This window comes from Aptenodytes patagonicus, chromosome 8, assembly GCF_965638725.1.
Source record: "Aptenodytes patagonicus chromosome 8, bAptPat1.pri.cur, whole genome shotgun sequence".
NCBI lineage: Eukaryota > Metazoa > Chordata > Aves > Sphenisciformes > Spheniscidae > Aptenodytes > Aptenodytes patagonicus.
In genome coordinates, this window is record NC_134956.1 from 9,294,812 (window position 1) to 9,322,148 (window position 27,337).

The following is a 27,337-nucleotide window of genomic DNA, read 5'->3' on the forward strand; positions in this document are numbered from 1 at the left end:
GAATACGGCTACAGAAGATGTACTTGGGATATTAATCTTCCTACATTTTAATGAGCAAGGCATACTATTCCTAAACCTTCCCCCTCCACAGTGCACCTTCTCTGCTACCTGAAGGAGCAGCATGTTTGATTCTGTTCTGTTTGCCTATATGCATAGTCAGGCTGTAGAGACAGTAAGCTTCGTGATTTTTCTCTCGGACTAAAGGACAGAATTAATTGGCTTTGAAGACCCCAAACCTGTATTCTAAATAAGAGGTTTACGAGTGACTCTGAAAGGGAGCCTCCATGGAAGGCAAATCGCTCTGAAACCAGAGCAGTGCTGGCTGGGTCACAGACGCCTGCTCTGAAGTCTTCTGTTAGCACTTGATGTGAAATTGAAATTGGAATGATTTCCATGTCTCTGACAGAACTGGCTCCTCTCAGTGCTGTTAAAGCATCTGTGGAGATGATTATTTTATCCTGGTAGATCATAGAAAATACTCAGAAATCTTTATGTATTTATTTACTTATTACCTCCTTAGGAAACCAAAATGAATGAAGTAAAACAATCCCGATGACACAGAATTCTCCAAAAAGACTTAGCAGCAGTCTGTATACTTAGACGACTGCGTGCTGGCTCCCTCGTGTCCAGGAGCTGCATGACCTTGGTGATACAGAGCTATCTGCTAACACGTCAGGCAAATTCCTTTGCTGTAACCTTACATCAGTTTGAGGCTTTTAAAAAATAAAAGATTTACAATCATTTTTGAGAAAGTGATTTTATGTTTGGCTTTTCTGAGTGGACTTTTGATTGGTAGGTAATGCGGACGATGTGGAGGAGTTTATTCTGGGAACTTGACTGAAACATTGAATTTTCAGACAGGAAAACTCGTTCTTTTTCAACCCAGAGCTAGTGGGGTTCTCGGTGGTGCTTTGTCTGATGTTCCCAAACTTCTAAATCCTGATTTGGACAAAGGATGAATTTGAACTTTTTGAATCAACGTCTATTGTAGCTGATACTGACCACTTACTACTTGCCTTCTAAACTCATGGGATGGAGAAATCTGGGTTCTGCCGGATACCATTCTGGAGAGATCCCCAAGTGAATTCCACACTTGGGGACTCTGGAAAAATAGCTTTCAAGTTGCCATTGGAGATTTGCAAATGAATGTGAACGAATATGCAATTCCAGTATGAAAAGCATCGTTAATGGCTTCTTTTCGGTGGTGCAGTGGAACTTTCCACAATAAAAGCCGGTGGGAGGTAGGTTTACCTTTCACAAGAGTAGAATGAACTCTAACAGGAATGCATGGCAAATAGCCTCAAATTTTCCTTTTGTCCACTCCAAGTACAAAGCACGTTCCTTTGTCCTTGCTCTCTCCACTGTACGCAATGTTAATGTGTAGGTTGAGAAAAGCATATGAATGACTGAAAAGTGACAGCTAAAAAGCAACACCAACTCAAGTAACGTTACTAAAGTTAAAAAGAAACCGTTGCATATGTATCATCTTTTGGGAAGAGGAAGAGGGCGTATTTGTGACAAGTGGGAGGCTAGCATCCTGCTGGAACTTAACGGGCTGACACTCCTGTATGATGTCAGAGGTAGTATAATATCCCGATTCAGGTTTGAAATGTGCAATTCAAGCCTATTCATATTTGAAATTAAGCTATTTTGCTACCTATTAACATCTCTTGTAGGTTTGGTGGGTTTTTTTAAACACAAATTGGTCAGTGTATGTAAACTTCTCATTCGTGCAGTTGTTCAAAAATCTGTGCTGTAATAATATTAATATATGGCTTAAACACAGGGCTCCTCTGTATTTGAATTTTTAGAGAAAAGCTTTTTAAAACATTTGCCTACAATAATGTGCAAAGACAAAATAGACTGAATAGAGTATGCTTTCTGGTTGCAAAATGTGAAGTGATGTGAAGAGTGTAGTGTTCCATGTTATAATGTAAAGGTGATAGTCGTTAGATGCAGGTTGGTTGGAAATGTTTCTAATATTTGTTTTCTCTTTAATGTGAGAGAATTTCACAATTTGTAATGTTCTGGCAATATTAATTGAGGTGGAAGAAATCTGTGTAAAATCTGTTAAATGAGCTGAGAAGTGAATGACTCCAAGCTACTTTGTGGATGTAAATAGTTAGACATCTCAGCAGAGCAAATCACGTAATTTTTCAAGGTTTGATCTTTATGCATAAACAATATTTGAATATAACAATTGCCACGCAAAACTCAAGAACTTAATACTGCAATTTAAGGTGGCTGAACAGATATTTTTGTGCAGCTTTACCAGTATACCTGCAGAAAACAATTAGCTGTCTTACAGTGCTAAAGGTATCTTTTTCTATCCTTTTAACAGTTGACCCTGAAACAAAATACTATCCATTTTGAAGAAGCAACACTTCCAAATAAGTTTTAGCTCTAGATGTATTAAAACCAGAAGAGAAAAAAGACCAAACCTGAGGTTTATTTCTTAATTTCTCAGGCTGAGTAACGTGATGCAAAAAGAGTGGCTTTGCACTGTGTGTTTCAGGGAAGGTGACTATGCTACTAAGGTTATTAGAGAATTATGCATTTCACCTTTAAAGCGCTATCTGTCACTGCCACTATGGCTTATCATTAGCATATCCTTTGATACTTCCGTGGCATCAGAAAAAACGTAAGCACAAAGCAAAATAGAGATGGGAGTCATAAACAAAACAATATTGTCACTATGTTGGCTCACTTAGTGTGGTAAATTTTTCTTTAGTTTTTTTGCAGTCTTTTAAAGTGGAGATAGAATTATTTTAAAAACAGTACAAACCTGTATCATAATGTAAATGATTTGGGAAACTAGCCCAAACCAGTATAGTCTGCATAAATGGAAGTATCTGTGAAATTGCGTATAAGAATGGGACTGAAAATGTTCAAAATTATCATATTGGGACTTTCTATTAGGTTCTATCCTAGCTATCTTCCTCAAAATAATTCTTTTAAGATGGTTTTGTTACATTGATTCGCTTTATCAGAACAAGAAAGTAGAATTAAAGACAAAGTACCTGCCTGGTAAAATACTATGGGACAATTACTTTCTTACTTCGGAGGTCATCAAGCAGATCTCTGTATCGTGCCTGCATAAACAGGGTAGGGGGCAAATGGGTTGGAGTTGCAATTTCCTGTGACTGGTTTTTTTGCAGATGTTAAAAGTTAATATATACAACACATGTATATAAAGTATAATTAAGACATTATGCTATTGTTCCATGTACCTTATCTCATCAGATAGTTAAGCGTGATGGTGGTCAGTGCAACCTTTGTATCAAAATGTGACCTGAATTAATATATCAATACCCATGTTTATACATGGGAGTGTTGCATTTACTGTACTCACTAGTACTGTACTATTATACTAGTGTATACAGGCTTATCCTTTGTCATTTTGCTGTTTGACTGTGTCAATGAGGAACTGAAATATTTTTCTAGATATATCAGTGGAGATCTCTGGGTTTTAGTGTCTGCTTTTGGAAATCCCTACTGAATGTCTGAAGAAGAAAGCAATATCACAACTTCAAAAAATTGAGGATTTAATTACCATTTACGTGGTCTGTTACGCATTTGTGTAATAAAATTGACCTTGCAAGTTTTATTGGTTTATGACTTAGCCATCATCCATACTTCTTAAAGATTCATAGGAAACATCTTACATACGTATTTTTATTTGAATATCACTTTCCAAACAGTCCAAACACCCATTGGAAAAAGAGGTTTAAATAACTCGTGAGAAGCAGACTAAGCAGCATGTGCAAAAAAACCCCAAAACCCAAAAAAACCCAAAACAACAACAAAAAAAAAAACCAAAAAAACCCCACAAACCCCCAAAACTCAACACCAACAGAAATTCAGAGGCTGCCAAGATAATGATACTGTTCTACGCCCCTATGCCTAGCCTTTATATCTAAGAGTCCTGAAAAATGTTTTTCTTTACTTTCTCAGTCAGCTGAAAACTATCAAGGGAAGACTATTAAAGACTATTAAAGCCTGACTGCCAGGACATGATTTTGAAAAGGCTGTAAATGGCGCATTCTTCAGCAAGTGGTGTAATATATGCATTGGGAACACGGCAGTCCCCATATGGAAGTCCTGCTGACAGTAGCAAAATACTTTTTAAGCAGTATGTACTGTCATACTGCTCCAAAGAGCTGTGAATTGTGTGATGTGGAAGCCTGTACCGTAACCCTCTTCCATCTGTGCAGGATGGTTATGGTGCCAGACAGGTAGTAGGCTCTGCTGTGCTCTGCTACCCTTCATCTGCTTTCATAACTCCCACTAGTAAAGGCAGAATTACACTGCTGAAATTCTGTTAAATCAATGAAATTCCATATGGTATGGGGTTAGTCACTTGTTTTCAATACAGCTAGCCGTTAAAGGGGGTGACCTATTAATTGTGAAGATATTTAGGTACTTAAAATCAGAAGTAGAGTTCTATTTAAGTTCCTGGTTTTAATTGGTTATGTGTGGTTAATACAATTAAAAACAACAGCAACAACAACAAAAAAAAGCCAACCAAAAAACCCTCCAGCATTTGTAGAAGATATATACATATTTAACATGCTGGTGTAATGTAACTGATTTTCAAAATAGCATTTTAAGCTAAAGCTTCCTAATGCTATTCTCCAGTATCAGATTAGTTTTTTGTAAAATGAGTGGATTATTTTTTTAAGTTTTAAAACTGGAATACAGCATACCTATTTTTTTACACTTGAAAATATCCCCCAAACACAAACCAACCAAATAGCCTTATAAAGTGTTTGACTTCCTTTTCCCCTCTTGTTCTTGACAATTCAGTGGCAAGATTACTCCCACCTGGTGCTTTTGTTACTCCTCAGTATTCTGATTGCCTCTTGAAGCTCTCCACAATTTCATTCTTCTACAAATGGCTCAGCTGTCTGGAAAAAGGCCGATTGTTGTTTGCTTTTGTGAATTTCAGCATTGAGGAGATCAGAAAAATACTCTTTTGATCTTTCTATAATTGCGTTTGTTTTAACAAAAATATGTCTGCTTTTCTGTGTTCATTCTTTAACTTATTAATATGACTTCTTCATATACTGATATCCTTACAAATTAGTCTCGCTTTCTTAGTACTGTCTTAGTTCATCTTCTCTGCTGTTCTGTGCAAGTTCTGGCTTTTACATTATCTTGTAAAAATAAAAATAACAACAATGTTAATTCCCCCCCCCTCCGCTGCTGACTTACAAACTTTTAAACGTTTCTTCAGGCCCTCTCTTGTCCTGTTTTGGCCCTTCCTTTGTCCCTGTATTTCTTATCTCTTTTGGACCTCTCGGCATATTTTATACACGTGGGATGGTTTGTTCATTTGCTCTCAGTATTTTCTGAGACCTCTATGTACTCTTCTAAAGCCTCAAACTGTTTCCTAATTATTCCACAAGAATTTCTGTCCATGTTTTAGGTTGCTTGTAAAGGAGAATGCTACCTGTATTTTTTTTGCCTTTCTCAGAAGGAGTCCAAAGTGTCGTCCATTCTGTTAATTTCTTTATTACGGTAAGTTTTTCACCTTGCTCTATCAAGATGGTAGTTGTGAGTTAGGCTGGTCACCTGAAGCTCTTTTGGTCCCAGATAATAACTTTTTGGGATTTTCTTTGGCAATAAGGGTATGCATAGCTGTGGTACTAATGTCATTTCAGGGTACATCTGTACATTCATGTACACATCCTTAAGTACGATGGAACAATTCTAGTGAGAATGCAGCGTAACTCCTGATCATTCTTCTCCCATCAGCAAATGACTAGGAAATCCATAAACTAGGGAATCCCTTTTGTCCTTTCCTTTTCTGATGCTGGCCCAGTCTTTTCCTGTTACAGTTACTTTGCTCCAATGGCAAAATACCGATGTAGAATCATAGAATCATTTTGGTTGGAAAAGACCCTTAAGATCATTGAATACAACTGTTAACACTACCAAGTCCACCACTAAACCATGTCCCTAAGCGCCACATCTACATGTCTTTTAAATGTCTCCAAGGATTGGTGACTCAACCATCCGTGATGGTTTTTTCCATCAGATACATTACCAGATGTAAAGGTCTTTCTGTTGAAACCATGCCAGTGTAACTGTTGTGCTGTATGATGGAAGTTGGGTTTTACCCCTTTTTATTTCATCTATTAAAAAAAAAAAATCACTCAAAAAACCAAATGAAAATCATTGTTTCTAAGGTCAAGCACAAAAAAATGTGGGAAATACCAGAGTTAGGGGTGGCAATTTATTATTTGTATTATGATGTAATTGTTAATTATTTAATCATTTTTCTTAAGGTCTTCTGACCTAATGCATAGAGCAGACCTACTCAAAGGTTAAATCAGTGCTGCATGGAAAAGAAAATTGTGCATGAAAGAATTCATATGTGCCTGCCTTCATCTTTTTATGTTTAAACAAATCAGTTTTCCTGTGTTAGTCAACATTGTGTGCCAGGGCTATCTACTCATAGCGTCCTCCAGGAAAAAAACCCTAGCTCTAATTCCTCTGATTTATGCTGAGAAACCTTGTATATAGTAATGCCAAAGGTAGGGTTTTTTCAGATTGGCTTCAGTTGAACCCTATGTTTTGTTCTTCAGTTTGTTTGCTGGATATAAGTTGCTAAAATAATAAGGTAAAAATGTTTACTAGAACAGTATTAATTTTCATAAGAAAACGGGCATTTTTCTGTTATAGACTATTGCCAAAAGGTGGCAGTCTTTGTCCCCAAAATTCTGTGCTGTCTAGAAAATGTTATGTATGGTAACCATAATTTATTCCTAGCTACACTAGATACTAAAAATTAATTGTTAAATAGACATAGAGGGAAAAAACCCTATATTTGAAAGTTTAAGGGTGACATAGCTATAGTAATATTTTATTTTGACAGAGGAATGTTAAATAACAAGGCTTGGATGACAGCAGTGATGGGGAAAGAGCACTTCACAAGTGGACTGCTAACGAGCAAGAACTACTTATGTTTCAGATTCAGTTAGTGCTTTAAGTATTTCAGGTTTTGGAGATGTTATTAGGATCTGGCAAATTGGATCAGTAGGTTACCGTGTTCATCAATCAACACGATGAAATATATAGAAATAATCCACTTACATAAAAATTTATGGTACAGTAGTTGATTTTCCTTTCCAAGTGTTCAGGTAGATCCCAGCAAAGCACAGTTCGTTTCCTTACAAATTAGTGTAAAAAAAAAAAAAAGTATCTGATGATAAATGATAGCCTTTGCTAAAGACCTGCAAAAAATTTGGCTATATATTTTGTATTTTAAATAGTAGTTCTTCTGAGGTTTTTTTTTTAATGATTGGAGAGGGTATCAGGCAAAAAGATTTTATTAATTTTAGAAACCTTGCAATTATATTTAACTGCCTTTATTCATATCTATACGGACCCTTAAAAGGCTAAAATACTATATATTAAACCATTGACTAGAAAGTAACCAAAATTTGATATGAAACTATTACTGTCTTCATGGTTATGGGTAAAACTTGCAGCACGTTTTTGGGGAGAGTTCAGGGCAGTGATATCATAAATAACTGTACACACCACATCTGTGTAGCGGTCACAGCTGAGGGCACATACCTGTATCACTTGCTGCCTGATCGAGGCCCCGGTCAGCTCTGTTGTCCCTCACCCAGTGGCACAGTGTCTGCATCAAACCCTGCTCCTTCCAGACCTCTTGCAGCAGCCCTGCTGTGACTCAGTGACCATGGGTGGGCTTCGAATGCAAAAAAACCTGTGTCTTTAAGAACTGACCAAGGAAGAGCAAAACTTGGAAAAACCCTCTGCACTCAGGTAACATTGTACTGGAACCTCCTCTCAGAGAGTAAAACGCTGAAAAGATGCCTGTCTGCTCTCTGGGCAAGCAGGTTGTGCGGAGAGGATGGGCTGCTTGGTAGGGCTCTGTCAGACCTGTGCTAAAGCGAGGGTTTCTTCTAGTTAGTCCAGGAAATATCCGAGTAGTCTAGAAAGCTTGTGAAAGTTAGTAATGTGCCAACATTTGTTATGACCTTATGTTATTTAGTTCTCCTCACTCTTAACTCAGAAATTTTAGGAGAACTTATCAGCATAATACTTTGAATTCAAAAGTGTGGTAGGCAAATTTGCTCGTAAGCAATTGAAGATTGTACAGAACCGTGGAAAGAAGGGTGTAAACTGAGCTGTAATTTCTTTTATAAATATTTATGTTTATTATATATGTACTACCTCTGTATACTCTCTCTATAATCACACTGAATCTTTCTCCTATGGCTTTTCAGTCAATTCTTATTTCAGATCTTCTACCAATAGTTACAGTAGGCCACTGAAAAATTTTCTGATGCACGAAGTCATTGCTCTGTCTTTTTTTGTAATTTTTATTACTATTTATTGCTACTTATATAATTGAGGTCTTACATGACACAGTCCATATAAACTATGTATCAGAAATAGGAAAAAATCCAGTTGGTGAGGGCTCATTCTGAACCATTTTAGTGTTACACAGAAGCGTTCTTAATTTTTTTGGTGGTTATTTTTTCAAGGGTCTGTGATGAAAGCCTACTTACTGAGCATGTTTGACTCATCTTTGTATACTGGTGTAGAAAAAACAATAATTACAATGTTTTTGTTGTAGAAAATATATTTCATTTAATCTTCATTTCAATAGTGTTGCATATTTTTCATGACAGATACTGCAAGTCACTTTATTCAGTTTATTACTCTGGAATGGGTTGTAACTGCTAAAAGAGCATGAAAGACTATTTAAAAGCCAAGCCTAATACATAAGTCTTTAAGAGAGATTGCCCAGCAGATTTAATAACCAATGAATGAGAAAATTCAGAATCTAACATTGCACAAATATAACAGGTCTGTCATAAACCCCTTTCACTGGTGTCAGTGGGGTTACATGAAGGTAACGTCTAAGGCTGGCCCTACGTGTTTGCTTAAGGCAGTCTCCTGCTATCACCCCACAAACCCTGAGCTGGAGGAACTGTCACCCATTCTCATACCTGGCTTTGTCCATGCTATTGCACCTCGAATACTGTGTTCAGTTTTAGGCCCCTCACTACAAGTACGTTGAGGTGCTGGAGCGTGTCCAGAGAAGGGCAACGAGGCTGGTGAGGGGTCTGAAGAATCATAGAATCATAGAATCATTGAGGTTGGAAAAGACCTCTAAGATCATCGAGTCCAACCATCAACCCAACACCACCATGCCCACTAAACCATGTCCCTAAGCGCCTCATCTACACGTCTTTTAAATACCTCCAGGGATGGGGACTCCACCACTTCCCTGGGCAGCCTGTTCCAATGTTTCACCACTCTTTCAGTAAAGAAATTTTTCCTTACATCCAATCTAAACCTCCCCTGCCGCAACTTGAGGCCATTTCCTCTTGTCCTATCGCTTGTTACTTCGGAGAAAAGACCAACAAGTCTTCTGAGGAGCGGCTGAGGGAACTGGGGTTGTTCAGCCTGCAGAAAAGGAGGCTGAGGAGAGACCTCATCGCTCTCCACAACTACCTGAAAGGAGGTTGTAGCGAGGTGGGTGTCGGTTTCTTCTCCCAAGTAACAAGCAATAGGACAAGAGGAAATGGCCTCAAGTTGCTCCAGGGGAGGTTTAGATTGGACATGAGGAAAAATTTCTTTACTGAAAGAGTGGTGAAACATTGGAGCAGGCTGCCCAGGGAAGTGGTTGAGTCCCCATCCCTGGAAGTATTTAAAAGACATGTAGATGAGGCGCGTAGGGACATGGTTTAGTGGGCATGGTGGTGTTGGGTTGACGGTTGGACTCGATCTTAGAGGTCTTTTCCAACCTTAATGATTCTATGATTCTATGATTGCCAGCGCCGGGTATAGATTTATTGGTGCGTACAAAGTCAAGGTGTTCACAGAGGCTTCAGCCTGCAAAGCATAGGCAGCTTCATGGAATAAGGATTTAACAAAAGGGAAATCTGCCTCCATATGGAACCAGAGAGCTAGCTTAGATCTTTCCTTTCCCCTTTGCCTGTCTCATTTTTGTGATTCTGCTACGCTAGTGTGTGGGTTTTAGATTGGAAAAACAGAGAAGGTAAGAAGCATCAGCAGTTACAGGTCTCTAGGGCTTCATGGTTTGTTAGGAAAAAACGTGTTTTGCATGTGTTTCTCGGGATCAGAGTTGACTGGGAGTTAAAACTGCCTGTAGCAACATTAATGACCTTGGTGGTTTTGTCCTTGTTAGGACTTTGAAGGTTGGAGCGCACTTGCTGGTTGTAGATGAACCATACGGCTGAAGAGTCTGTGGCAGTGGGTGAGGGAGTCGTTCAGCCAATAGAGGAAGCCTTGCCAGCAGCATGGGGGGGTTGACTATTCTCCTATAATCCAAAATAAGTGGAAAACTATTATTATAATTTACTCACTGCCTCTGCAAACATAAGGTATGAGTTTTTGTCGGCTTGGTTGCAGTCTTCGGTTGTCACTTTTTGAACCTGCAGCTGTTAGTTAGCTATGTGAAGACTGATACTGCTCCCCGAGTGTGTTTTAGAAGTACTTTGAGAGTCAAGAGGAGAAATTATTAGGAAAAATGGGAGTATTCTATAAAATGAGTTCCCTTGGTCATAGCAAAATCTAGAGGTGTGTCAAACTTAATGGAAATGAGGTGCTGTGTTGCATATTTTTCTTCGTTTTCCAAATAAACCTACATACGATAATTAAATGCTGAACATTTCAGTTGATAAAAACTGATTAAGAGGTGAAAGTATAGCAATCTTTTTGTTACTAGGAGAATACAAGTTACAAGACTTTTCTTAATAAAAAACAAAACACTCAATGGATTTGAACTCATTACCTTTACAAAGTAAAGCAGATGTTTTGACTATGCAATGTAGCGTTTCCTTTGGGTTTGGGAATTTGCAAATGTTCCTTTAATTACAAGGACAGTTTAATATTGTTCTTGAGATAGAGCAAAAAATAATGACTATTATTACAAAAAGATTTATTTAAAAAAAAAAAGTGAATAGATGGGATGGAGTCTGTACCTATATACAGACTTACAAACCTATATATAAGCATGATTTTGGAAAAGTGATGTCTGTATATTATTCTGTAACTTCAGCATTAATTCATAGTGTACCAGAAAATCCTTCTAGGCACGTGGAACCAATGTCTAGTTACTAAGTGTGGACGTAAGATCCCAGGATTAATCACCTAGATAAATGTGTGACCAGAGTGTTTCAATGTAGCCTTTTTTTCTTACCAGACCTGCCAGAACATACAAAATTATGAAAAGACTAAATTATCACTTAGTCTGAAAGTTGCTTTTGTAATTAATTCCAGTATCTTCAACAGCAATCAAGTCTTCAGGATGATAAAGTATGGTCCAGGAGACCAAAAAAGCTTTGAATTTTGTCTTTGAACTTCAGCTGTTTCCAAGAAAGAAACTAGGGGAACGCTCATTGGTTTACCCTCTTAATGAAAAGAACATCAGTATTATTTTTAAGACTTTATAGCACTCCTATGCTTGGGAACCAACTCTTGAAATTGGCAGGGATGTGGCCTTGAAACAAGTTTTTTTTGAAAATCTGTTCCAGCTGGATCAAGTTGGTATCATTTGGAAACTCTGCACATAGAGGCATATGGCCATTAGAAACCTATCAGAGCAAAACTGTCTGTAAGTGAAATCTTTGAAAATTCTTTGCACTGTGATTTTTCAGTACATGGTTGAACAAGACTTTCCTGCAATTGCACCATTAGTCTCTTATGGCTTGAGCCAGGAGCAGGCAAGGGAAACAGTCTTTCTCTCCTGAGGCACTGTCAGTGCGTCCATGTGCCTTCTAGGCCCAGGAGAGAGATTTTGTCTCATCTCTCTCTCTGTGTTCATGTTAGGGCACTGGAAAATGGAAGGGTCAGCGGCTAAGGGAGTCTGTTGATGGGTTTAGGAGAGGCTAAGGAAGGTACTGGCACAAGAAGAACAGAGAATGGAGAATAATGAGATGGTTTAAGGAGACAAGGGGAACAGGATTGGACTGTGCTGGGATTTAGAAATACAAATGGTACAAGATATCCTCAGTGGGGTCAATGAGATTGTACAGGGAATAGGGAAAATTGGAAATAGAGGTTGGCAGAGTGAGAAATGAGGTGTTGGTAGGGGCCTGGAAAAGACTGGTCATGAACATGTTTGGCAGTGTGGATGCCAAGGCTGATATGAAGAAGGAGGAAGAATAATTGGTAGGTGCTAGAGAAGAGGTGGAGGGTAGTATGAAAAACCTTAGCATTGGATTTTGGGACAGGCAATATGAGCTTAATGAGCTCAGGATGTGGCGAGAGGGATAGGAAAGAAATAGGAGTAGGTCTAGGGCTGTGCTCAGATAGGAAAGGAACAGGAGTAAGCCGTGGTTATGTTTGAAGGCAGAATTGGGTACACTGCAGCATTGAAGTGGGCCAAAGAATCTTTACCTGTATAACCTGAGGTGTAGCGCTGGATTTCTAAGATTTGGGTGAATGCTTGCAAAATCCATTACTGATACATGTAGAAATGGATACCAACTGCCATCACTCTGTTAGTGAGGACTGCAACGGTCTTAGATGGTATTTTTCAGTGTTCTAACCAAGCAAAATTGTATGGACAAAATGATGCGATAATACTAGGGATTGAAGTTAGAGGCAACCTCATTCTGGCATTTCCTAGCTTAGTTTGGCTTTGTATCCGTAATACTGTTTGAACTTTTTAGTGTAATGTGGCTTTCTTTTTTAGAAAATTATAGAAATATAACAATGCTAATACTGATTTGTTTAAATTCTCAGGACAGTTCTTGTGAGAGATGGAATATTTGCTACAGTATCTTCACTGTGCCCCCATTTTAAACTGGCTCCATGTATTGAAGAGACACCACCCCCTTACTTCATGAAGTACTTCTTTCTTCACATCTTTGCAATAATACTCTACTTGCCTCAATATCTAGCTTAGAGAATACCACTTGCAATAGGGAGTAGGGAAGGTTTTAGTAGAAAATTCGGAGTTTGATTTTTTCCTTTTTTTTTTTTTAAGTTTCCCTTTAATTTAATCTATTGGTAACTGAAATCCTGACCCTGTGGGAAGTAAAAAAAAAATGGTCTAATTGACTTCACTTGAGAGAGAGTAATACCTACTGTTTTCATGGCTTGGTTTGAAAGTGAAGACAAGGCTCAGTGTCTTGTGATTGAGTGCTGGGCTAGGCAGCGGAAATAAGTCCCTGCAAACTCTGGAACTGACCTTTGTTTTGAGTAATAAATCTTGAGGTTTTTTTGCTGTTGTTGTGTGATAGTAATCTGGTTGGAAACTGGAAGAAGGACAGTATATCATAGCTGATTTTGTTGAACTGGACCACAAATTGCAAGCTGAATTTGAATTAACTTGGGGGATTGAGCCTTAGTGCAGAGGTGAGGAAAAAGCTGAGGGAGGGAACAAAGCAAAGACAATTGGTTTCACTTGGTGCTTCTAAATGTAAACAGAACAGAAACACCTCGACTAGTCCCAGGACTGCTGTCAGGACAAAGTGTTGCCTCAAGACTCCTTTCCTCTATTGAGTGAGCATGGGAATATCTCCATTTCTCTTTAGCTCATTTATGTTGCACATACAGCATGGGATTCATCTCCCTTAACTTCATTTGTATAAACTTAAACATGTAATGAAGGAAAAGCTCCAAAGTTCTTCCCGGTATCTTAGGAGCTATTTTAGAATGGGACAAGCAGCACCTTTGGAGTTTTCTGTCTCTACGTATGAAGGATATTTAGTTAACTTGTGTAGAGAGATGATTAACTTTGGAATCGCTGAGGTTAGGTGAGATAAATCCTGCCAATGGAGAATTTTGCGTTAAATGGACTTGCATGAAAACAGTTATCCCAAATATTTCTTCAGCAATATCTGCAAGCATACAGCAATGGTGTTGAGAGCTGTTGGAGCTGAGGGCAAACTATTTTTGCTCAGACATTGTATAAGTCCTCACTATTCAAATGCAGAAAGACAGTCTGGCGTTATCCAAACAGGATAGTGATTGTGACAGTCGGGTAAAGAGTGTGACCTGTGGTAGCTTAAATGTGTGAAAAAGATTAATAAATCAGATGTTTTAATCTGGTGATTTCAGTACAGGGGACAGGAATAAGGATCATAATGATACTTACAGGTTAGTATTGAATAAATATATATAAATGTATGTGTACACAGGTGGATATTTAGACGCATATACAGGCCAGCTTCCCTTGATTTTGGAAAGTGTTTTACAAAGTAACATTGTAAATAGCTTTTTAAATTTATGTGGAAGAGGGCAACATACCAGTTGCAAAGTATTCATTGAAAGCAAAACTTTACAAATTGTGTTGCCCTGTTGCAAGAGGAATTAAAAAGACGCGTAAAGGTATTTCCAGAGAATTACCCAACCTTGGATGAATACATGATTGGTGTGAAATGCTGAAGAACCTTCCCGTTGGCCCTGAGGTAGGAGAGGTAGCTGAAGGAGCTGCTTGCTGCTGTACCCCAGGCAGGCAAATCACATTTTAAATAGCCCTGAAACAGCTTTAAGTTGTGTCTGCAGTTGAACTGATTCCTCGATGGCTGGGACATATGGAATTAAAAGTATGGAATAAAACCTCATTTAGCACATCATTCCTTTCTGCTCTGTGGTAGACATAATAACATGGTAGGAGCAGATTTGATAATCTGCATATTTTGTACCTGATATATTGGCTTTGCACAGCCTCGAGCACAGCACAACTCAGTACAAGACAAATGTGTTACCTTCTTCATCTGCAGTCTGTCTTCCATGCCATGGCAATCTCCAGATGCCATAACTAAACATAGTGTTGACCTAGTTAAGTTAGAAATGCGTCTAATTACTCCAGGATTGTCTTAGCCGCTGTTATGCAATGTGCGAGTTTCACGTACTTTAATCCATTTACAGTTTCATTTCTGTTTGTCCAGCTCTTTGCCAAGCTGAACTCTTTACGTTGCTTCAAAAAACCAGCTAGCACTCTAACAACGATCAACCTGAAAATCTGCCAGTCTTGAATGAATATAAGTGGATAATTGAAGTTACTTACAATAATTGCTAGGCTCTTAATTTATTTTTACCTTTTATTTATAATTTGTGCTTTGATGCAGCACTTACTGTGACTGAGCATTGTCTAGTGAGTTGTTGTAGTGGAATTTGATAGTAGTCATAGAGCAGTCATTTTTTTGTATGGCATTAGTTGCAAGCTGTCTCAGGCTAGAAGCACTAGGCACTCTAATATCAAGAGAAGAGGAGCTAAATAATTTTCAGTGCATCTTAGCCACAGCAACAGCAATTTTAGTGATAGAATTTCCTAGAAAATACCTCGTAGCTGAGGAGAACAGAATGGGAAATAAAATATGCTGCTGGGCTTTCTGAAAAAACTCTGTGTGTGTTGTCGTCCCCATCCCCGTCCCCGTCTCCCCCCCCCCCACCCCCCAGTCTCAAGGATAAAAACAGCCAAATTGCAAGTCTGTTGTCATTGGCCTGTCTAAAAACTCATGTGTTTCTGATGGTAGCAAGTATTCCTCCAAGGTCAGCATCAGTCTCTGATATCTACACTGCTTTTCCATTGGTTACGGCAAACATCTGCAGAGCTATTTGCAATAAAATAGTGAGGCTGAGAGGCCTGTTTGCACATCGGTGCATTCATTGCCATGTTATATGATACTGTTTTCAAGCATAGAAAGTAATAGGGATACTGATGAACAACATCAAATATTCTCTGTTGGCTTCTTTCACTTTTCCACTAAATGAACTGTGAAAGAAGCAAACCCCAGAACTCAGAAGTAAGGAGGACTTGCAGCAGAATTACCACCCATGCCAGGATATTACCTAAGCTCACTTAATGCTAATAAATCTTGTTCTTTCTCAAAACAGCCCAACCTTTTCAGAAGTTTTCAAAGCACCTGCAGCTTTACAGGTTTCTGGGAAAGGAAATCCCTTTTTCACTTCTGAAATGAACCCCAAAATGGGGAAGTCATAGGAAGGTACCTGGGCAATGTTTTTAAAGTTTGGTAATCTATTACTGAGTGCTCCCACATGCACAGCATAGGCTTCTCACGAAGAAGCCAGTGAAGAAAATTGCTCTGATGATTGAAACACAAGTTCTGTTTTCTCTCCCAGGAATATACTCAACTGCTGAACTATGTTTTAAATAGTTATCTGGCTGCACTTTAGGAAATATCTTTGGCATGTTCTCAGCTCAATTATAAATTTTGATTGGAAATTAGATGTTCAAATCAATAGTAAGGTTATTAAAATTGCACCGAGTATTGCACCTGAAGAAGGGTAACTATTGGTAGTTGTAAGTATTTTCCATATACAGAATACTGCTGGTTTTTGCTTGGTGATGTACCAGAAAACTTGCTACAAAATATGAAAGAAATAAGCTCTTAAAAACACGGATTAGTTTTCCTTTGTTTTGCTACCTGCTGTCTTTATTGACAAAGTTTGTTTACATTTGATTAAGATAGAAATCCCTGTTACAATTCCATACGTAGGACTCTGGGAGACAGGCTTTTAAAGTTACATAAATTCCTGGGTTTTTTTTCCTACATATTGTTGTTTTTCAAGACAAACTTTCAGTGCAGTATATTCATAGGATTTTCTTGGGTTTAGACTTTTTGCCATTTTTTAATAAGAATGGCTTTTAATTATTATTTCCAAAACACATCTCAAATCAACCTTGGAGACATATACAAAGTTTGTATAGGAGGTGAACCTCAAACAGATCTGATGCCACGGGAAAACGATGAGAAAGTGTGTTAGGGTTCAGGGCTATTTTTTGCTGTTGGTTGAATGCATTCAGATGCTAGGATATAAGAGCCTCCTACAGGTTTATCTGCACTTTTTTTTAATGACTATGATATCCCACTGCTCAGAGCAGGGTCAGAATTGGTGGCATACTTTGGATGAAATTCTCATAGGCCTATAATGATAATTCTGCATTGCGCAGGACAACGCGGAGGTAACAGCTCAAACTGGCAAGATTCACATAATGTACTGAAAGAAACGTAAGGCAGAATCTAGTGAGTTTGGGAAGAATATGTCAGTAGAAGGGCTGCTGACAAGCTCACGGTTTTTTAACCGAGAGAACTGAAGATGTGCTTGGTTATTTTTGTAGCAGTGAGGCATGAGCCTGGGACTGAGTAAAGAAGGAGCATCTACAATTGAGAGGGTAGATCTTTCATTTTCTGTTTAAGTACATCACAATATAGCATTTTTTTTGCTATTTTGAAATTAAATTTTATCATATTGATCTTATGGAATATAAACTATTAATGTTATGGACTGAGATAATATCAGTACCTAGTTGGTACTAGTTACAATTAAGGTAGGGCAGTCTTCTATCTTTTTTTGAAATTTGTAGCAGTTTGGTTTGGAGAAGAGCAATTTCTAGCAGTGTTTCTGGTTTTATGTGTAGCAGTTGGTTTATCTTAGAAAAATAGAAAGGAAACAATGAAATATAAATGTGCTTCTTCAAAATTTGATAGCTGAAGAGAGAGAGGAACGTAACTTCAGTCAGCATTTATGGATAAAGGTTAGTGACTGCAGTTCAGGAGTTCAGAAACTGTTTCAAACTTTGTTATGCTTATGCATTTAATCTAACTTCAAAATGGGATTCTAATGAAGAAGAATCATTGAAAAGTAAACTGAAACCCTTACAAGGCACATGGAAAGAGAAAAGATGATCTCAGAAGCTAAAACGGGTACCCTATGCTCTGGATGTTTGCGTGATGTTTTTCCTTGAAATTATTTTCTTCATTTATTTTCACCTTTCTGCCCGTTTTCCCCTTACTTTCTGTTGGATTCTATTTTCCCCTCATCCATTCTGTTTCGTTCACCTTTCCTTTGCTATCTCCATAACAACCTGACTTGAATGAGAATTTATCTGGGAATATCAGTTCACTGAAATTAAAATACCATTTGTCGAGAAAATGATCCTATTCAGAGAGAGCTCAATGTTTGGTTTTTTTTTTTAATGTTATTGAGAGGAAACAAACATTTCTTTTTCTTCTCTCAGCCTTCTCTATATTATCTCTGATACTAGTACTACTAAAAATACCAAACATTGACATGTGTTTTGGTGACCATTTTGGGTTTTTTTGGGTGTGATATTTGTTCCATCTCCCACTTCATGCCCTGTTTTTATCCATGCTGCATTGTGATATGCTGGATAAGTCGGTTAATCTTTCTCATATTTGCGCGTATTGGGAAAGTTATAAGGATTAGTTTCTTAACCAGGGGAACCTCAATTGAACTGTGCCATAGAACATGAAAATTGTTCTTTAGCTAAAGATTATATGCTGCCCTTGACTTGTCTGTACATGCACATGCAAACACCTTTCCACATGCAGAGCTAAATACTCATAAAATGTAGACCCTTAAATGGTGTAACTCTAACAGCGCTCACTCAGTGTTCATAATTCATTCCTTGTAAATGTATATAGATAACTCACAATTCCCTTCAGGATAACCACATCTTCATTTACTTGCTACAGCAATGATTTTAGAGCATGTTTACTGAAATGAAAATATATTGGCATTTGTATTGAGTGTCCTTATAAACTATTAAGTTAAAATCACTACTCATGCTAATGTTGAGAATCATTGCTAGATAACTGTTCAGTCATTAAAATATTTTAAAAGGGATTTTTGGCCTACATAAAAATGTTGCAGTATTACATGTGGTTTTTATATTTTTGCCTCCAGAGTGTTACGGAATTTCTTCCATCGTGCTTCATCCCTTTGGGGACTTCTTTTAAAAAAACCCAACAAACCCTTCCCCCTCCCCCAAAACCAAAAAACCAACAACAACAAAAAACGACCAAAAAACTTCCAACCAAAACCCAACAAAAAACCCCCCAAACATTTGTATACAATTTCTCCACTAATATGTCATTTTGTGGATTTAGGTTTATTACTTGCTTACCTTTTCTGTAGCTCTCCCAGATTTCTCACAGTCTCCTTCATAATGGTGTTGAGATATTTAAAGCAAACTGTAGTTAACGACAAGAAAATGCAGCATATGCTTGTGTTGTCTACATTCAGTGTACCATTTTCTTATTAGATTTGTGAGGGTGAAGCACATAGTGTGCGTGCGTATTTGTGTCTACACATCTTCAAGGAAAAATAGGTGTTGGTAGATTGTTCACTTTTTTTGTTGTTCTGTTTCCTGTAGAGAATGTTGCTGAAATGTATGTAACTTTTTTTAAAGAACAAATGTAACAACTGAAATCTTAATGAATAAATCAATAAAGTGTCCATCAGTACTTCTCATTTCTGAGCTGGCCCCCTTAACCAGATGTTTCTACTATTACCCATCTTATGCTTCTTTAGCTATTTCTTACACGGAGGGATAAATCGTAGTTTAAATTTATTTCACTGAGGCAAAAATGTAATTGAAACACATTGGGATCAATAGAAACTATATAAGAAGCCATGAATTATTTTTCTAGCCCACTAGGTACTAATATCTAGGCACTGGTATCTCATGGAATACTATAATAATTTTTCTTCCGGTGAGTAAGTAAATATTTCAGCTCAGAAAGAAAAACATGTTTCTCTTTTCCCTGTATTCATTTCTGCGTGAAGAATTTTTTTGACCCTTCTTTCACTTTTTTCCCCTCAGACTCGTCAGAGTCATGATCTTTTGTATTAGGTGTGGACAGAGTAGTAATGCAACTATGGTTTCAATATAAATGAGTACACACCTGCAGAAATGCATTGAATTAGCGTAGTTTTTTACTTCTATTTTATTTTATATTTTACATAAAATGCCTTTTTCATACTTAAAAAATGAGGGCTAGATTTGTAAAACACCGTAGCAGGTCACTAATGTGCTAGACTTCTGAGAACATTCAAATGTTTAAGAATCTATTTCAGTTGCTGTGAGGCTTCCCCCTCAGAATAGTTAGTTTGTGCTACTTCTCTTTTTAAATTCTAAATGCAAAAAAAATTGTGGGTCAAATTAATGTTGATAACCTTTCAAATGGCAAGGTCTGTTTTAACTACTATTCATACAGTACAGGAGCAGTAGGAACAATTCCGTAGAACTTCACTGTTTTATTTGAAATATTTTTTCACGGCTTCCCCTCACGTAGCCTGTTGTGATACATCGTTAGTTGTTGGGTTCTTTTACCGAAGTATGTGTCTGTGGGAAGGTGAGCGGTACATTTTTCAGTTCAGTTCTGGTTTGACTTGCCTGGGGTTTGAACCATTTCAGTTCAATTCCAGTTTAGGTCAAAAGGCTTTACTAAGACCAGCTGGGTTTACACGGGACAAGATTTTTAAAGGTGGAAGCAGTCAAATGACAGGGATGTACACGCAGCACAGGGCTCTGGGAAGGCGGACTTCATCTGCTATCTCTTGCTCTTCTGTATCAACCTAGGCATCAGTAGTGTTTCCAGTTTTTCATTAAATCTTTGAGATCTGTAATGCTGCACTAAGGAAAAAGGTATGAAAAACCTTCCCACTGGGATCTGCAGGGAAGATGCAGAAGCCCAGCAGAGGATTGAGGGTTTAGCGAGGCTTGTGCTCACCCGTGGTGAGCGATGAGACAGAGCTGCGGAAGGAAAGGCTGTGACATGCTGCTGCTTTGCAGACCTCGGTGAACACAAATGCTCCCTGTAACCAATGAGGCTCTGCCTTAAACCGTCAGGTTTTTGTTGAACCATTTACTCTGAATTGGCAACCAGGAATATTTTTCTTGGTTCAGTTTCCGTCATAGTTCAAATTGTATAGCAATCGATATGAATTCTGGTTCCATTTTGATTTATATCCAAAGACTTGATAGAAGTGCATACGCTTCTGAAAAGGGAAGCAAAAGTGTACACGGCTGTCCGCTCTGTGTATTGTTAATGAAAGCCTGTAGCTCACTTGCTTCATGATACAAAATATTTGAAAATATACATGTGTACCAGTGCCTGATAGATCAAAGAAAATAAAAGTAATATATTGAATATTCTGTGACATATCGTTCATTGATTAATTTTGGGTTGTACGTATATGAATGTTCAGATAGATTAAATAAAAACTAGAAAGAGTTACTTCCATAGTTAAAATATTCAGAACTATAAAGAACCCTGAATGAAACCTTAGAAAGGCTATAACGTCTTTTCACAAGAGAATGTCTGCAGCAAACCCCTATATGAATTAAATTTTTCAAGTAGCTGTGTTCTAGTGCAACCCCTTTTTTCCTTCAGATGATAGTGGTAAGGAACAATAACTACTACAGGGAGTTCTGAATATTATTAAGAGGAAAAAAATACTACTGAATTGCCATCATTCAGTAAATACTACTTCTGTAATAGCAGAAAAATCTTCTTGTGATTATGCACCATGTTAAGCTAGTATGCACAACACTTCAAATCTGCTAAGTAGACAGACTTAAGCTCCATTTTTCTAATCTCTTATATTTGATCTGTTATTTAGAAATTCCTTTTTGTTTCAGTTGCTTGCAATCACGTGCGTTATTAGGAAATACCTCCTATTTTAATTTTAAGAAAGATTTTAAAAGGTATCCCACATGTAAAATAAGGTCCAGTGTGAAAGCAACTTTATTTTGTGTTCTTTCAAAAATCAGTATTGGAATGGGAGCTGCAGGGTGCTAAGCACTAGTGGAAAAAATGACTACTTTTTTTTTTTTTCTTAATTTATTTATTAGCAGTTGAGCTGTTTTGAGAGTTTTGTACCGCCAATCATGGATGCTGAGGGTTTAAAAAACTTGGTCTTGTGTTTTGGTGGTTTTTTTTTTAAAATCTGGATAATTTATTTCTATTCTATGAAGTATCATAGCAGGTATCGTGTGGTGACAATGAATTACACAATTCTCAAACAATCCCTGTTGTTTTACTGGCAGAAACACTTGGATTTAAAGATGTTATCTATTATTTCAGAAATACACCTTTTTTTCTTTTTTCAGCGTCTTGTTGAAGCTGCGGAAGATGCTTACCTGAAACATGAGTTTGATGCTGACTTACAGGTAATTAATAATTATTTTCTTAAATATTTATCATCAGAGTATACTATAACGGTTTATACAATAGCTTATTGGAAGAACTGCTGTAGAAAGCCAAGCATGTGAGTAATAGAGGGATGCTGATTACAGAAAACGGAATTAATGAAGGCTGGCTCAGTATTTGGCATGTTACGCATTTAGTGTTTGTGTGTTGGGAGACCAAGCAGGTGGATTTTACTCTTTTAGAGATTTCATTTAAATTCCCTGCACGTCTGCTTAGGTCAAGATTTTTAAACACAGTCATTAGCAGCGTGTTTCATCGTTGCAGTGTATTGGCAAGGAATTGTTCTATAGAGAGTTGAATTTGCAGATGGGATGGGACCCACAGGGATGGGATTAGCATGACCTTGGTTTGTGCAAATGGTTTATGTTTGGATCTGAGTCTAGAGCAGACACTATTTTTGCTCTTACCTAGAAGCCCTTAGAGCCATACCATTACTGTCTCAAAATGTTGCCTTTAGGAATAACATGGGAGGGAGAAGCACTGTGGCAGCTCACAGTTAAAAATGTTTAAAAGAAAAACCTTTGCTTAAATAAGACACATAATTAAAAAAACAGGTTAATTCAGAAACCGAGTACTCTAAGCTAAAATGGAAAGTTTAATAGAAAGTGTTAATACTTAAATGAGTAAATACCTCCTTACCTTTAACGAATTCCTATATCCTGGTTTCTTGAATGCCATGTAAGGTGGAGTTTTGTTTACTTTGTCTCTAGCTATCTAGTTTTAATTTTAAAACCTTTGGTGAATATTTGCCATATGTCCATTTAAATTTTGAGCTTAAGCATTAAGGGAAACAGAGACTTTTTCTATAGACTTTTTCCCATACATGTATCGAAGAACCACACAGATCTGTAAGTTCTATTTTCAGATTTTACCATGGTTACTTCCAGTAATCACAAAACATTTTATTTTAATGAAAATATGATGCAAATTACTGATTTCTGCGCAGAAAGGAAAAAAATGGAGTGAACTTTTCAGAGCTAAGGATAAAAGATTGAGTTTAGAAGGCTGTGATACTGAGATCTGTCAGCCCATGTTGGAGTAAGGGTAAAATGAGCACCTTGAAAGTGATAATTCATATTTTTGTTGTATTCAATGAATGCTGGCTTCTGTATTCAAATGCTTTAGAGTTCTATTACATTCCAGCCTTGCAGAGCTGTGCTGCATTTTGGTTTTTTGAACTTTAAGCCTTGGAGAAATAGGAGCTGTTGTCTGAATAAATCAGAAACACACTTTACAGAAGACTTTTTTAGAGGTCTACAGTAAGTGCTTCTTCACTGCAGGATAGTTCTCACTTTGACAAAATCCTTCATTTGCTGAGGCTTTGAAGATATTAACACTTTCAGGAAGCCAGTTAAAAGCCATTTGTGTCAGCAGCATTAACAGGACAATCAAATCTTTGTGTAGAGCTCTGTTGTTTATTACTGTCATGGTCCATTAAAGCTAATCAATTGTTAATCTTGGTTTCAGCGACCCCTTTGCAACCCTTGCTGGGTGATTGTTGTTCTTTATCAAAAATCTCATAATACCATCTGCTCAATATAAAATAATGGCCAGAATGATTTGATGGTGTACATTCAAGTGGAGGGGGACAGGCAGCTTATGTAATACACAGTGTATATAATTCTGCTATCAAAGAGGAATTTTTCTGGCATTTGTATTGCGTTGGCCGACCTGTGGAAGACAGGATTAAATGCTTTGAATTGGTGGTATGTGATACAGCACCAGTCTGCCTTTTTGTGCTCAGCTATTCTGGAAATTCAGAAAGCACATAAAGAAAGTGCTTTCGTGCTTTTTATTGGTCCAACGTCACCTTCTATGTCTTGAGGACAGTATAGATAATATTGAGTCAGTACATAAAAATGATATAAGGGAGAAATAAAATTCTATTAATATTTTTATTGACTGTGACAAAACACCAATTTAAAGAAAATAATAACTGGAAGAATTCATATTTTAGACTGCTGGTATTCTCTTCAGCAATGCTGAAACTATATTGTTGGGTTAAGCTAGACTTGATCCCTTACGGGCATTTTTCTTGGTAACACTATCAGTTTCGTCCTTAGTTATTCTATAGGTATTCTAATTGATATACTGTAATGCTGTATAATGGTCTGAGCATTCAACTATCTATCCCTGGACTGAATCTATTGGCACCACCAATAAAAGCCTTGTAGTTATAAACATAAATAAAATTCCCAGTGAATTGAAAGAAATAAATCAAAATGGGTGATATGATGCTTAACTCAACAGCATTATATATTGCATGTTTGAGTAACGGCCAAACTAAGGATCGGTGAGAGCTGACTTTAAAGATTGCAGTATTTGGGCTGTGGGAGATTCTTTTTTCCGTTAGGGATGTGAACCAGGAGCTGCAGCTTTAGCAAGTTAGAGGAAATGACCTTCTAAATGTTACTTATACTTGAACCTTTAAGCCAATCCAGGATTTTCTCACCTGGTGGGTATGGTTTCAAGTTATTCTGTGTTATTAAAGACTCTTTTCAAATTGTTGTGAAGTGAAATTACTATCTTTAATCATGCCTAATAATGTATTTGGAGATGTAAGATAAATTACCATTTGTATTGCTACAGCAAGTTGCCTTGTCACAATATTTCTATAGTCTTAAAGGATTGCTCATCTTGCTTTATACAGGACACTGTCTCTGTGCTTGCCTCTGTTTAAAATGAAGTAATTCCTTTGTGGCTTTAACACCATGAAAAAAACAATATAGGGGCCAACTGCCAAGCACAGACCCAGCGAGAGTATTGGATGTTACAGGTTTTGAAGTGCTTCTACAACCATCTTTTGGTTTTGTTGACCTAATTACTTGCCAGAGAAAAATTTTTGGGAAAAGATTAAAAAGAAGGTAACATCTTCTGTTGGGAGGAGATCTATTAAAAAGACATTTCAAATCATTTATTGTCATTGTTGTTAACTGAAATTTGGCCTCCTGATCATTTACTTCCTTTGTGCTTGGGTATGTGTTTCCTAAGATATAAACTGCCTTGTTATGATTCACGGAAACACTGTGGTGGAGTTTGTGTTCAGATCCCTGGAAGAAGCTGTGAAGTGGAAAACTCTTCCCGGGAGCTGTCATATACCTAAGAATTTGTTGCATATGCAGCTGATACAACCACAGAGGTTTAGAGGCTTTCTCCTCCCACCACATCTCCTCAAACCACTAGAAACTGGACAGATTTTGTTGTGTAAAAATATGCCAGTGTGACACCCAGCTGCTCTTATGCAGTTACTAGAGAGGTGGTAAAGCACGCTTAAACTGCAGTCATGTGGTCTGTGTTGGCACCTGAGGCCTCTACAGTATCATACTATTTATGTGATTGTATCTGAGCTCTTAGGATAGAAATGCAGAGAGTATTGTTACCATCTGAACAGAGTGAGGATAAGATCTATTACAGCGTTGTGTTATTTCTGGTTTTCAATAACCTCCGGAGGTAGGTGGATGCTCAGCAGTGGAACTGATGCTGGACTTATCAATGGAGCAGTAAAAGTAACTTGCACTTTGTTTCTTACAAACTTTTTAAAAAAAATAATTTTAGGATCAATAAAGATTTATAATGCTTGGTTCCTATCCAGTCTTCAAACCTCTGACCCCAATGACAGGAGGGAGTCGTACAAAATTTCGTTGTGACTACTGGTTCATTTGCAGAACGGTTTCATTATGCACGCACATTTGCAGGGTAGTTCTTTTATTTTCTGTGTGTTAATTAAGTTCATTAGTTCACTCACCTTACATTCCAGCTGAGTTTTCTCTGTGTGTGTGTGATGTGATAATAAAAAAGCAAGATTATTTCTTTTTAATAGAATCAAGGCTAGTGCATAGTTGATGTCACCTGAATTACTAGTTGTTTTCTCCTCGGATTGTTGCAGTTTCACTTTCTGTATAAGATAGGAGAGGCTCAAGTGCCAATACTTTAAGATGGTTGACCTTATTTCAGTTTTATGTCACAAGACTAGAAGATGATTAATCAAATAGTTTTTAGGAAAGGATTATTTTCTTTTAGAATACTCTTAAAGTTAATTTAGTGGGATAAAAAAGGAATAATGGTATAAGGCTGCTTTTCATTATTCATTTTTTTTAGATCTGTAACATATGGCTCAGTCTTAAGGAAGAGGTTTTCAAAACTATACCAGAGTTAGGTACCTGTCTGCCAGATTTTGCTGGCTCTTAACTCCTAATTGCATTTCATTTCCTTGAAAATCTCATCCTTACTCTTAGAGTATATATGTTGGCTATAGAAAAAATCTTGTGAAATCAGCAGACGGATAGTTAAGGATTTTCCAGTGGCTTACACAGGTGAACGATGTACTTTTTTATACATATTTAATGATTTTTGAAAGTCTACAGGAGGTGAGACTTCAAAGGTTTAAGGAGAAAGCACAAATAGCAAAAGGGAGCTGGGGAACAGAATTAGTCCAGTTCATAGTCTGTAGCTTCTGGGTCTAATCTTTCAACTGTTAATATTACTAGATAGTTTATTGTTGTCTTTCAAGGGGAGCTACCTGACTTTTAGTATTTTTGAAGTTCAGCTGCTGGATATAGACCTTAAATATAGACATAAAAGCGTAACTTAAATTGCTGCTACTTTTTCTTAAAATTCTGACCTAAATGTTTATTTAATATAATGATACCATGCAAAAATTTATAATGATGGATTGTTAAATGCTTAGGTATTTAATTAAAATTTAATCAAATAGATGGTAATTACATTGACATCAGTTACTGGAAAATACAAGGATAAAAGATAATTGAGAATAGCTATTCTGCATAATCTTATTAAACTATTATAACACGTGCATTGCTTTCATGTTAGTATTTCAGAAACGTCTGTTTGCATATTTATTATCTCACTAATTTTGAATGAGGCACATAGTAACTAGATTTACAGTCTGTTGGTATTAATATTTTTCTGCCTGTTAGAATAATGTCCACAAGACTGAAGTCAGGTCTTGAAGGGTCCTGAACATCCACAATGGAAAGGGAAGTCTGTTGGACTTCCAGCACTTGGAACCAGTGACTGAAATGACTTTTTGAAAAGTGCATTTAAAATAGCAGTGCAGCATCTGAAATTTGATGTGCTTCATGGATTATTTATCCAAGCTGCTTACTTTCTAAATCAGAAATCAATCTTTCTAAACTCCAAGCCTGGAAACCTAAGATGAGAGCTGACAGCCTAAACTCCTTTTTAGACTTTCTTTTGAAATATTTTGCAGACCAGAGTGCTCTCAGCTATATTTGAATGGGATATGGACAGTGTACCTGTAGTAGTTTGTAAGAAGGCACGAGGGAGAGATCCTTAACTAGCACCAATCTAAA

The 27,337-nt window shown here is 37.3% G+C and overlaps 1 protein-coding gene across 3 annotated transcripts in view; it reads left to right on the top strand.

The window, feature by feature from the left end:
- CACNA2D3 (calcium voltage-gated channel auxiliary subunit alpha2delta 3) overlaps nt 1-27,337 on the top strand; it is a 479,723-nt gene that overhangs the window by 122,482 nt on the left and 329,904 nt on the right. For all 3 annotated transcript variants that reach the window (XM_076346275.1, XM_076346276.1, XM_076346277.1), the window contains exon 4: nt 21,905-21,964. In XM_076346275.1, the coding sequence (XP_076202390.1) occupies nt 21,905-21,964 (60 nt within the window). The remainder of the gene's footprint in view (nt 1-21,904; nt 21,965-27,337) is intronic.